This window comes from Mixophyes fleayi, chromosome 10 (genome assembly GCF_038048845.1).
Source record: "Mixophyes fleayi isolate aMixFle1 chromosome 10, aMixFle1.hap1, whole genome shotgun sequence".
Classification (NCBI taxonomy): Eukaryota; Metazoa; Chordata; class Amphibia; order Anura; family Limnodynastidae; genus Mixophyes; species Mixophyes fleayi.
Genome location: NC_134411.1, coordinates 35,496,260 through 35,509,810, shown reverse-complemented (window position 1 = coordinate 35,509,810; position 13,551 = coordinate 35,496,260). Strand labels below are relative to the sequence as shown.

At 41.2% G+C, this 13,551-nt stretch overlaps 1 protein-coding gene across 1 annotated transcript; it reads left to right on the top strand.

Moving 5' to 3' along the window:
- Nucleotides 1-2,268: 2,268 nt before the first annotated feature.
- On the top strand, nt 2,269-13,240 carry UEVLD (UEV and lactate/malate dehyrogenase domains). The gene is made up of 12 exons (XM_075188414.1): nt 2,269-2,372; nt 3,161-3,245; nt 3,654-3,719; nt 4,621-4,784; nt 6,511-6,646; nt 6,787-6,887; nt 7,135-7,243; nt 7,758-7,928; nt 8,723-8,896; nt 9,742-9,832; nt 10,126-10,249; nt 11,313-13,240. The coding sequence occupies exons 1-12, from the start codon at nt 2,331-2,333 to the stop codon at nt 11,478-11,480; spliced, it is 1,431 nt and encodes a 476-aa protein (XP_075044515.1). The 5' UTR covers nt 2,269-2,330; the 3' UTR covers nt 11,481-13,240.
- Nucleotides 13,241-13,551: the final 311 nt, after the last annotated feature.

Here is a 13,551-nt window from a genome sequence, read left to right as displayed (position 1 = left end):
GAATGGAGAGATGTTTTAGGAGCTTCAACTACTCACCAACCAACGACATGTGTGATCATAAAACAGTATAACATGACCTGCTCTACATACATGTCTTGCAGAATATTTTATTTTTTTTCCCCCTTCAAATTATATGAGCGCTCTCCTCCCATGAGTGAGTCACAGAAGTTATTGCATTTAAGGCCAAGCAGGTATTATAGTGGTTTCCATGATACTTTGGCTGATACAGTGCGATCTGAAGGTAACAGCTGACGTAGACTGTAAGATGCGGTGACTGAGTCACAACGTTTTATGAGTTCAGTTGTTTACATCGCAATCAGAAGCGCACGGTTTAATGTACTTATCACATGTAGAGGAGACTGGTGTCTGAGATGGGGCCGTGAAGCCTCCTCTGTATATGGGCTGTAGAGTCACACAGGGGCTTCATGGTGACTGCACTAACAGACGATGTAAAACATTAAAACAAACGTGTGCCTATAGCATTATATGGTGTTAATTATAATACCTTATCAAAACATTATATATATATAAATTTTGGATAATCCCTGTATGATTCCTAACACATTATAAAATCCGCAACACAGAGTATACGCACTATAATATATACATATTATCCTCATCATTTATTTATATAGCGCCACTAATTCTGCAGCGCTGTACAGAGAACTCATTCACATCAGTCCCTGCCCCATTGGAGCTTACAGTCTAAATTCCCATATATATATATATATATATATACACACACACACGACAATTTTAGATAGCAGCCAATTAACCTACCAGTATGTTTTTGGAGTGTGGGAGGAAACCGGAGCACCCGGAGGAAACCCACGCAAACACAGGGAGAACATACAAACACACAGATAAGGCCATGGTTGGGAATCAAACTCATGACTCCAGTGCTGTGAGACAGAAGTGCTAACAACTAGGCCACTGTGCTGCCCTATATTATAATATGTATATGCTCGGTGCTGCGGAACACTGTGACGCCTTAAAAATCTATAATATATACACACATCACAGTATAATTTATATATATATTTATCCAAAAGACAATGACAATAATTGTGGCGCTTGGTTCTGGATTGTATAAGTATTAGTCCAATTAGTATTCCCACCCGGACACCTCCTTCATAACACAGTGACAGCCTCCCTTCAAAGTTCAGATGGGACACTGATGAAATTCTACAAAAACCAATATAGAAGGGAAACGGCGCCCATGGTGTAGTATTAGCCTACACACCATGTCAGTCTAGACACCACGTCATCTGGCTGCTAGCTGTGGTTTTAAACCACTTCAAAATATATCTGCCTGTCCTGAGCATGTGATGGAGAGAATTGTACAAGCACCCAAGGTTATGTGTATCGATGAGCATATTTTCAAGTATATATCTGGTACACATGCACACACTTTGGCTTTTGGGACTTTAATACCCTTAATACTACACCATAGGCGCCTTTTCCCTTCTATATTGGTATATATATATATAATGCACACACATAATAATCTGTTATATATAAAATCATTGGTCTGTTTATCTGTCTGGTTATGTATTCGGTCGCTCCTGCACCGATTGGGATGAAACAAACGTGCAGTGGTCCAGTTGGATCCTAGTCAGGTTTTATGGTCCCTTTCGGACCTCCCGTTGGTTTACACTGGGCAGAAGATTAACCCGGGAGCCTGTTTTATACCTTTTACTGGATGGATTTGGATGACATTTAATATAAAAAGAAAAACAACCCTGGGCAGCCACCTCACGGGTGTGTTAGAAGAGCTGCTAATTATTTTTAAAATGTTGACAGTTACATCCAACTCATTGATAACTTAATAACGCCAAGATTTAAACCCAGGCAACGCCGGGTACTTCAGCTAGTGTATATATATATATATATATATATATATATATATATATATATACAGAAATATATCACACAGAATGATATGAAAACACACCCATATATATATATATATATATATATATATATATATATATATATATATATATATATATCACAGAGTATATAGTATAATATATACACACAGTATAATTTATACACACAGTATATAGTATACACACAGTATATAATACACACACAGTATATAATATATACACACAGTATAATATATACACACACACAGTACATAATATACACACACAGTATATAATACACACACACACAGTATATAATATATATACACACAGTATAATATATACACACACACAGTATATAATATCAGAGGTTATTACATGGGAGGGGCCAGCAGTGATGACAGCGGCTCCGCCCACCTCCCGGCTGCACAGAGGAAGCAGGAAGATCTCCGGGCTCTGATGGAGGCGAATGTGGAGCTGGTGAGACAGAGGCTGGGGAAGGTGAGTCCTGTAATCTGTATTACTGTTATTTATATCACTGTTACTGTCATCACTAGTAGTATTATCACTGTTACTATAATCACTATTACCAGTAGTACTGTTACTATCTTAGTTAGTATTATCACTGTTGCCATTATTACCCGTACTGGTAACTGTGAAGTTACATTTATCACTGGTCCTGGTCACTGATAGTATTAGTACTACTGGGACTGTCTCTCCCACCTCTGTATACTTGGCACAGTACTCTCATCCCTGGTACAGTATTATTAGTCATGTGATCAGGTGACTGTCACTATTACTAACATGCTGAGTATCAGTGTGTCAGACTCCTGCAGACTATTGCACCTGCCTAACATCTGTGTGTTGTTGTAGCAGAGTATAAAGCCAGACAAAGCTGCTGGGACTTACCCCATGTACATGACTGTCGGGCACCCTACTGATCGTAAGCTCTGCGGTTCACTGATAACTCTTTATTTTTAGGACATTTAATATATATAAACCTATTCACTTCTCTACTGACCTGCATTAAAGGCAATCTAGAGGGAAGACCATCTGATTATCTTTAGTTCTGATAAGTTCCTGAAGTTTGACGTTAGCTGACGTTAGCCACTTAAATAAGAATAGTTAAAGTGAAAAATAATTCCTTTGCTATGGAAGACTTTAGCAATACCTGGATAAAGCAGGATGAGAATAAAAATATCATCATTGTGTTTCCAGCACCTTTCCTAGTAAATGTGAGCAGTGTATTTTCGTGTTGGTTGTCAGTCGGCTTCGTTTTATTTTCACAGTATAAATTTCGGGACCTGACCACTGAAGAGTTGAAAGATGTGTACAAAGCCTTTCCAAACTTCATATTTTCCATGGACACTTACAGTAAGTCTCTAATAGAAGAAAATAATGATTAAAAAAAAATAACATTCTCGTTTGTGTTTTCCTGCAAGAGTGCAGATATGGCATGGGTCATAGCGCACCCAGGTTTAGTCAGCCATTTTTTATTTAAATTTTTTTTTTTTTTTTTTTACTGATCTCAAGCTTACTCTGTGTGTCAAAAACGTGGCTCTTAATAGGGCAGAAGCCGCATTTACTATGTATCCTCTCCCTGCTGTTGGTCCGCTGATTACGCTCAGTTACAGGGGAGGCCTATGGGTCGTCCAAAGGTTCAAAATCCCTTTAAATCGCTTCTACAAACTGCCTGAGTGCTTTGGCCTTTTATTAAGCATCATCAAGTGCAGAAGAATCAATATTTTATGGTAAAAGTTTGTTTCTGTTATTTATTTCCAGCGTTTACAGACGGTTCTCAGAAGGACTTGTTGAACCTCATCGGGACGGTCCCAACAAAGTTTCAGGGTAATTATGTCCGTAAACTACCTGTTAGTAAGAAGAGGTGCGTCTATAAGGGCGATGTACATATGTACGTAGCATAAGATTCATTTTCTTATATGGTGGAACTGGCTCCATAAGGATTATAGTTTGATGTTTTGACAATCCCACACAATTTAGTAATATAGTTCGTTCCTCCCAACTTATTTCTGAAATCGCTACAGCATGTGTGCGCCACCCCATAAAATTGTCCCTTCAATGCTGTGCACACCTGCACAAGGGCTCGTCAGCGCTCGGAGTTCCCGGACAAGGACTCGCCGCCGCTTTGGGTTCGCTGGGGCAAGGACTCGCCGCCCAATGGGATCCCGGAACAAGGGCTTACTGCTGTTATGCGATCCCGGGGCAAGGGCTTGCTGCCATTAGGGGTTCCTGGACAAGGGTTCGCCTCCGCTTGGGGTTCCTGGGACAAGGGCTCGCTGCCGCTAGGGGTTCCCAGGACAAGGCCTCCGCTCGAGGTTCCTGGGACAAGGGCTCACCACCGCTCGGGGTTCCTGGGACAAGGGCTCACCACCGCTAGGGGTTCCCGGGACAAGGGCTCACTGCCGCTAGGGGTTCCCGGGACAATGGCTCATCGCCGCTATGGGATCCCAGCACATGGGCTTGCTGCCGCTCGGGGTTCCTGGGACAAGGGCTCGCTGCCGCTATGGGTTCCCGAGACAAGGCCTCCGCTCGGGGTTCGTGGGATAAGGGCTCCCCGTCGCTATGGGAGCCCAGGACAAGGGCTTACTGCCACTAGGGGTCCGCGGGACATGGGCTCACCGCCGCTAGGGTTCCTACAATAATGAAGCTCTGAGTCCAGGCTAAAAAGGATTGATCACCACTGTCTGAGTATACACATCTGCTAATAAGGCAACTTTCTGTTTTCCAGGAAACTCCTACAACATCCCCATCTGCCTCTGGCTGTTGGACTCTCACCCCTTTGCCCCCCCACTCTGTTTCCTGAAGCCAACAGACAGCATGGGAATACGCTTTGGGAAACACATAGACGCGCAGGGGAGGATATATTTGCCGTACCTTCAGAATTGGAGTCATGTAAGTACTTTGTGTAATATCTAACTGCTGTAAATCCATACCCTGTTGCCCAGAGCATTACGTAATACACCATGCTATATAATATTGGGTCTATCGCATGACTCTGTCTCTAGTGCTGTCACTGGGTTACATGTTCGTACTTCTGGAATCGGCACAGGATTACCAGGTTACTAATATTCATGGGCGTGCGGCCAATCGGTTCACCTAGAGCCAGTGACCTCACTGAGCGTGAGTCCTATCGGTTTGCTCTGAGCCAGTGACCTCACTGAGCGTGCGTCCTATCGGTTTGCTCTGAGCCAGTGACCTCACTGAGCGTGCGTCCTATCGGTTCGCTCTGAGCCAGTGACCTCACTGAGCGTGCGTCCTATCGGTTCGCTCTGAGCCAGTGACCTCACTGAGCGTGCGTCCTATCGGTTCGCTCTGAGCCAGTGACCTCACTGAGCGTGCGTCCTATCGGTTTGCTCTGAGCCAGTGACCTCACTGAGCGTGCGTCCTATCGGTTCGCTCTGAGCCAGTGACCTCACTGAGCGTGCGTCCTATCGGTTTGCTCTGAGCCAGTGACCTCACTGAGCGTGAGTCCTATTGGTTTGCTCTGAGCCAGTGACCTCACTGAGCGTGCGTCCTATCGGTTTGCTCTGAGCCAGTGACCTCACTGAGCGTGCGTCCTATCGGTTTGCTCTGAGCCAGTGACCTCACTGAGCGTGCGTCCTATCGGTTCGCTCTGAGCCAGTGACCTCACTGAGCGTGCGTCCTATCGGTTCGCTCTGAGCCAGTGACCTCACTGAGCGAGTATAACTTTATATTTTATTATCTCCTAATAAACTCCTCTTAAAGTTTTGTTTCTTTAAAAGGAGGAAAAGTAGCGTTATCATCATCATCATCATCATTTATTTATATAGCGCCACTAATTCCGCAGCGCTGTACAGAGAACTCATTCACATCAGTCCCTGCCCCATTGGAGCTTACACTCTAAATTCCCTAATATAGACACACTCACACAAAGACAGACAGAGAGGGAGACACTAGGGTCAATTTTTGATTGCAGTCAATTAACCTACCAGTATGTTTTTGGAGTGTGGGAGGAAACCGGAGCACCCGGAGGAAACCCACGCAAACACAGGGAGAACATACAAACTCCACACAGATAAGACCATGGTTGGGAATCGAACTCATGACCCCAGTGCTGTGAGGCAGATGTGCTAACCACTAGGCCACTGTGCTGACCTCACTGAGCGTGCGTCCTATCGGTTCGCTCTGAGCCAGTGACCTCACTGAGCGAGTATAACTTTATATTTTATTATCTCCTAATAAACTCCTCTTAAAGTTTTGTTTCTTTAAAAGGAGGAAAAGTAGCGTTATGTGAAGCAGTCACTAGTATTATAGATATATACATAGAAGTTTTATTTCCTTGTGAAATACCACACATATTTGTATCATACACATGTTTTTTAGTTGGACATTTCCTGGTTTTGGAGGGGGTTACATAGAATAGGTATTAAACTGGTGGCCGCCACCTTGTGCGGCAGATTGTTAGTCCGTCGTGTGACTGACGTGTTAGAACAGATCTGGCCAACCTGTGTCTCTCCAGGTGTTGTGAAACTACAAGCCCCAGCATGCTTTGCCAGTTGATAGCTGGCAGAGCGTGCTGGGACTTGTAATTTCACAACCCCTGAAGAGCCCAGGTTGGCCAGACCAGCGTTAGACTGTAACACACCTTCTCTTTCAGCCCAAGTCCACAATCATCGGACTGATCAAAGAAATGGGGGTAAAGTTTGAAGAGGAGCTGCCGCTCTATTCCCTTTCAGCCGCGGACGCGGCCCGACAGAAGGAGCTGCTCTCGTACATCTCGCGGGTCACTGACGGTAAGTAGGGCGTGTGAGATTGGGGTCTGAGAAGACCCATGTCCCCTCTCAAAAGTAAAAACAATGTTATTATTTGAATAAAGGATACAGTAAAAACATAAAAAACATGTTGTGTTCTATGTATTTTATTATATTTACAGGTGTATCCAGCATAGATGTGAGCTCACCGGGCAGGGGGAAGGTCACGGTGGTTGGAGGAGGGGATCTAGCCATGGCTTGTCTGCTGGCAATATCTGCTAAGGTAAAAAGAGTTTTATATAGTGGAAGGAGCAGGGTCCCCCAGCAGCACAGAGTGTATCAGGAGATGAGTGATGTGTTAGTGAGGACAGGGCTGCATGTGACAGGGGCAGTGACATGATGTGAGGAGGGGAATTGAGGCAGCAGGAAGCCACAGACTGAGAGTTATATAGTGGAAGGAACAGGGTCCCCAGCAGCACAGAGTATATCAGGATATGTTTGGGTCATGACATGGGCTGTGTTCTGTCTAGAGAGCTGCAGACAGACTGGTTCTTCTGGATGTCAGTGATGGAGGATCTAAAGGAGGAGGAGCGACTGACCTAGACATTTTCTGCATTCCTAACGTGGAAGTCAGTAAAGGTACCGTTGTGTTCACCTCCCTCCCATTTCCTCTCACAACTTTCCTGTAATAGCAAGATAGGGGAATTAAAAAAACTTTCACGTGTAAAGATACATATATATAGCAAATAATTTAATTTACTGCTAACTAAAACTACATCTTCTGAGAGAATGGACCCCAGTATGTGTGTTTGTATGGTAGAAATTACCAATCGGGCATGGACTGATGTCAAATATAAATATTCTCTTACGACTTTGCAAAATATGCTATGCGCTATATAAACGATAATAACCATGATAATGTAACATATGAGGAAACAGGTCGTTCTCTACTATCTTTACTTTAATGCTTCTCTCTTGGTAGTAGTGGCTGAAAAAAATCAGCGGTATTACTTAATAGACTACGGAGTACAAAGAGAGACAAACCTAAGTACAAGTCAAAGCAACATTTCCATTCCTCCACTTTTTAGACATCCCCCATGTAGTATTTATAGAATGATGGAGAAAACTGAGCACCTCTTTTATTGTATTTTAGACTTGTCTGCTGCCAAAGACTCCAAAGTAATAGTCATTACAGTGAATGCTTGGAGTAACGCTAAGTCCTATGTGGAGGTCCTGCAGAGCAACGTGGACCTGTTACGTGGAATAATCCCGTCCTTGGCCTATCACTGTCCCGACAGTGTCCTCCTTGTTGCCTCTCAGCCCGGTAAGAACAGAACTGGATTATTCCATGCGGATTGGGACACACATACGGGAGGGAAGTGGAATTGACTTCTGATTAATTGTTTTATTATCCACTGATGTATCAACGTGGAACAATCACAGTAACTGAAATCCACATTAAAGGCTAATTCCACATTTGGAAGCATTAAAGCAGCAATCCCTAATGCATGTGATAATGATTTTGAGGATAGTGAAGAAAACCGACTATCTCCCTTTAAAAGCTGTCTTGTTGTCAAACAGCAATGGCTGCAGACACAGTCACAGTCAGTCTGCTACACAGCCACAGCCTCACAGCTCTCAGCAGACCATGTGATGGCAGATGGGGGGTAAAGCATGATGTCACAGTGCAGACAGAGCTCAGAGGGGTGTTCCAAAGCCTCTCTGCTCACTATATCCTGTGACTGTGGTTGCCATTGTAATCGAGCATCCTAAATCGATAATAGCCACCCGAAGAAAGTAAACAAGGGAATGGTGAATACCAACATTCCTCTTATAGCCAGTGATTTATGTTAAAAAAAACAAAAAAAAAACTTCTTCTTTTTTTTTTTTTTTTACATGAGATTTCTGCTGTAACCTCATCAGAGACCCAAAACAAGTATTTTACATCTGTATTTATTATTATTATTATTATTATTATTATTATTATTATTATATCTCTTTTAAAGGGACCCTACACCAACATTATTTTCTCATTGTGTCTGTGTAATATAAATATTGAAGATAAATGTATAAATAATATTCTTGCTATGAGACTGTAACTTGATTCCTGGTTTGCAGTGGAGATAATGACCTACGTGTCGTGGAAACTGAGCGGGTTTCCTCACAGACAAGTGGTGGGGATTGGATGTAACTTGTATTCTGCGAGGTTCCAGCAGATCATTCGCACCGTGACCAACTCCCCGGAGGAGGCGCAGTCCGCCTGGGTCATTGGGGAGCAGGGGGAAAATAAAGGTGAGACTACAACTCTCTTCTCCGTTAATGACGACCAATCACTCCCGTAACTATGAGATTTATCAAACCTTGTCAAAAGGAAAAGTGGAAGTGTTGCCCTTAGCAACCAATCAGATTCTATCTGTCATTTATCTAATACATTCTAGAACATGATAGCTAGAATCTGATTGGTTGCTAGTGTCATACTGCTAGAATCTGATAGGTTGCTATGAGCAACAGCTCAAGTGTCATACTGTGTATTAGCCAAATATGATCATCAGGTTTACTATAGTAGGATAGGCCCTGGCTCTTGTAATCATATGTCTACCTGCTCCGACATAGGCTTGAATGTCAATCACTTCAAAGCCTATAACACTGCATGATAACATATACTTGAACAATAAAATAAAAAATACAACACATAAAACAACCCCCTAACATACAAATATTTTATATTCCTATAAACAGTACAATTTGCTGAGTAAAACAAGCTTTTTGAATTGAAATTGATTAGCTGCAGAAAGAATCATGGGAAAGTACATTTTGTTCATCCTAAAACCTTTCGCTTGCCCACCCCCTCCCCCCTATAATTCTATGGTATAGCAAGAAAGTTGCATCTATCCCAGAAATAAACTAAAATTAGCTTGTGCAGCATAAAAATAAAGAAATTATAAGTAATTGATTTATTTATTTTTATTCTACCCAAAATATAATTATATATATATATATATATATATATATATATATTTTATATATACCCAAACTAATATATTTATTTACAGCGCCAATGTGTAAAAATGGAAAATGGTTGTAGCGAGGTGCAAGTGGGATCATTGTGAGTTTATTTTTCCCTTCATTGTTTTCAGTGGCTGCCTGGTGTGACCCCGATTCAGCAAATAATCAGAGATCTCCGGCAAAGATATACCCCAAGATCTTCCAGGAACAGTTGACAAGTCGGTGAGTGTCGGGGTCTTTGATGTTTATCTGTTGTACTTGTAGAAATTAAACACACAAGTGCCGGATTTCAGTAGAAAGGACGTAGAGTCCTGCACGAATGCATTATACATCAAACTCCACCGCTCCGCTAGTGGGGTGGAGCATATTTACTATTAAATGTTTATTTTAAGTAGTCTATAGTTATACAGTACAATAATAAACAAATTTTACCATTTATAGTGACGTGCTGTATGTGAAATATTATTATTATTTTATTATAAATATTTTATATATAATATTTTTTTTGTTTCTAGATCCATGGAGCTGCTGAAGGGTAAAGGTCAGAGGTCATGGTCTATTGGTCTGTCGGTAGCCGACCTCACAGACACCATTGCGCAAAACAAGAAAAAGATTCACTCCGTCTCTTCGTTTGCTAAGGTAATGGTCACTTTACGCAGGGCTGCTATACAGATTCATCTCTTGTGAGAAGGTGTCTTGTAATAACATTCCCAAATAATATCTATTCCTTCTACCAAAACAACATGTAAGATTGAAAATTCCTTGTAGACTTCTCGGCTGAAAAAAAAATAATTTACTGTATTCTACTTATGCACTTTCTGTATCCCCCCTTCACAGCAAATTGGAATAGATTTGAAATTTGTATTAGTTTATTGATACTCAAACTTGAAAACCGGTATTGGATGGAGTTAATGATAAACTTTGTGTGTTACCTCTGTCCGGGTCACCAGCTCTTAAAGAAAGCAAAACACACATTTTAATGTTAACCTATATTGGGGAGGGGCATCCACGGTACCCGCCTCCAGAATGAGGTGTAGTATACAGGAGTCTGGCGTAGCCCCATTGGGAGGTTCAGGGGGGCCCCCAGCCTATCAGGTGTAAGTAAATCACAAGATTTCACTTAACCGTAAACTATTGTCTATAAGTGATGGAGACCTACTGGAGTGTCTTGAAGGCCCTCCCACTTGTTTTGTTTTTTTAAAAAAATATGGTTTCTCTATTATCGTTAAATTTAACCATTGGTGGAATTAAAAAGAGTGGGGTTCGCTATTTTTGTACAAATTAAAATATATTCCAATATGTTCTCTTTTCCCCATAATAATGCATACAATTTGCAGGCTAGAGTAAACAAATATACAAAAGTTATTTCCTTAGAAGCAACCCGTTCATAACCTGCTTTGGCCATTAAAGTGCAAATTCCTCCATCCAGTAAGAAGTTAAGTTTAGTGGCCCTTTAAATTTAGACTTTGGACCTGTAAAATTGTGTTCTTGCTCAATCTCTTTATATTGATACATGACGAGCCCGCTATCACGTAAGTCCATGTTTAAAAGACATGGCCGTCACTGAAGGCAAAACCCAGACTTTATACATAGATCTCAGTCCTATTGTGCGTTCAGCAATTAACATTCCTGTAGAGCAAGTCCTGTGTGACTTTTATCCCCCTTGTTCTAATGTATGTATTTTCTCTCTCTGCGATCTTAGGGGTTTTTCAACATACAGGATGAGGTCTTTTTAAGCTTGCCGTGCGTACTGGGAAGTGGTGGGGTGTTTGGGAACCCCGAAATCTTACAACAGGACGACCAGGTGTCCGACGCGCTCCAGAAAAGTGCGTCCTCTGTGCACAGTCTGCAGCAGCTGCTGAAATTGTAAAATAACCAGAGCCAGACTCTGAAGCTATGCAATGAAGGTGTAGGTGGATCATCTCTGCAGGGCAGAGACTGTGTGTGTGTGTAATCTGAAGGCGTCGCTACAAAACGCCCCGATCCTTCCTCACTCGTTCACACCGGAGGCGGCCATGTTTGTGTGACCGAACCAATGTTCCTGAGAATGCAGTGACGTCACTGACCCATCACTGGCTCCCGTTGTCTTGATAAGGCCGCGTTCTAGTCAATGTTGGTTCAGCTTACAAAATGGCCGCCTCCACTGTGTGTAGACCACAGGTCCACTATGAAGTCTTTTTTCTACAAATACACTAAAAACCTTTATATTGTAAAGAAATGTCTGTTTGTGATTTCACAAGGAAGGCAAAGTACCACTGATTTTCATAGACCATGTTCATATATTTTATTTTTAGTCAAGTATCCAAATCTCACCTATGTGACAGAATTGTCTTTCAGAAACGCCTTTTTTTTGTTTTTCATATAAGCACAATTAAATCCAATTGGCGTTCTAGAAGAATTTCACCCAGATTAATGCCCCATCCCCCAAAAGTTTCCAAAATACTCACCCCTACCCAACTCCCTTTCTCTAACACACAGCAGAATTTAAATCTCTACTGAGTGAATGGAAACCCTTTAATTCTGTTAGATGGGGCTTACTGTAGGATTTATAATAATATTAAAGTAATTATTTAAATGAAGTATGCAATGAAATACAATGCAGTCAGTTTCACATTGTTTATTCAACAAGTGACATGTTTTCCCCTCAAAATTCAGAATCACGGCTGAGAATTTGGTGTTTAAAACATGTTTTGCTTTATTTATTACAAATATGGACCTATGAGCTGTTAATCACATATGAGGCGGAAATGTATTTCATTCAGTGAATGTAATCATTTGAAGGAAATCCGTCTCAGGAAAAATACACACCCTACGTTCTTTTTCACTTTATTAAAGGTATCTGGTTAAATAAGATGGTGTAGGTCTCCTTTAAGAGAGAGCGCGCAATAGTTTACTGAACCTATGGTACGAAAATCAGAATTTAAAACATGCTTTAATTAAACATATAAAAAAATGTCACGTGTGCAATAATCCACTATTTTCTTTTTGGTTTAGAGGTCAAATCTAGAATAGCTAAACTAATGCAGGCCACACTGGCGTGGTCCGCTGCGGCTTGTGATTGGCAGATAATGGCGTACATGGGCGATAATAATACCAGTCATGCAAACTGCCCGAAATGTCACAATTACAGAGAGTAGACGGCAGCAGACGTAACAAAGATACGTGAAGTTCTGTGATTTTTAAATATATCTGTAGTTCAACATCGCCTTACGGTCTGTGGATAGGAACGCATAATCTGCGGATTGTTGGACATGAGATCATAGAACATTGTTACTACACTATAGTCTAGAAATATTCTGGTGAATTCGTCTTTTTTATTACTCTCCTTTTCTAAGGCAGCAAGGATCTAATTTTCTACTTTATTTTTGTATTCTTTCACTTTTCAGAATTTATCATATTAAATCTCTGGTAATAAACGATTTGGAGTCAATGTATTTACAGTTCGGGCCTTTGATTAGGACAATGTTGTATATAATGTACTGTTAGGTGATTACTAGTTTTTGTACAAGAATAAATCAATTACTGTGTTCTTCTTGTTACAATATCGGAACGGAGAATCCGGTTGCACTTGGAAATGGCTGGTGGTCCGGTCAAAACATTAAGAAATAAAATAAGTGTGCCTACCAGAAATCCCTGTGTCTTCATTGGTTTTAGTTATTAAGTCTCATGGAACGGTCCTCGATTATACCGGCAACAAAATTTTGTGTATTATAATAAAAATAAGTATATTGTATAATATAAATAATACGCTTTACAATATTGCTATTATCTGAGCTGATCCAGCTACAACAATCTACAATTCAATGTCCTAAACTCGATTATGGCAATAGCAGAGAATATAAAAACATGTTATATTATTGCATATCGGTGCGGTAGAAGAAAAAAAAAAGCACAACTTCCTCTTTCTAAGTTTGTTTCCCAAATCACCCAAAAACATATCC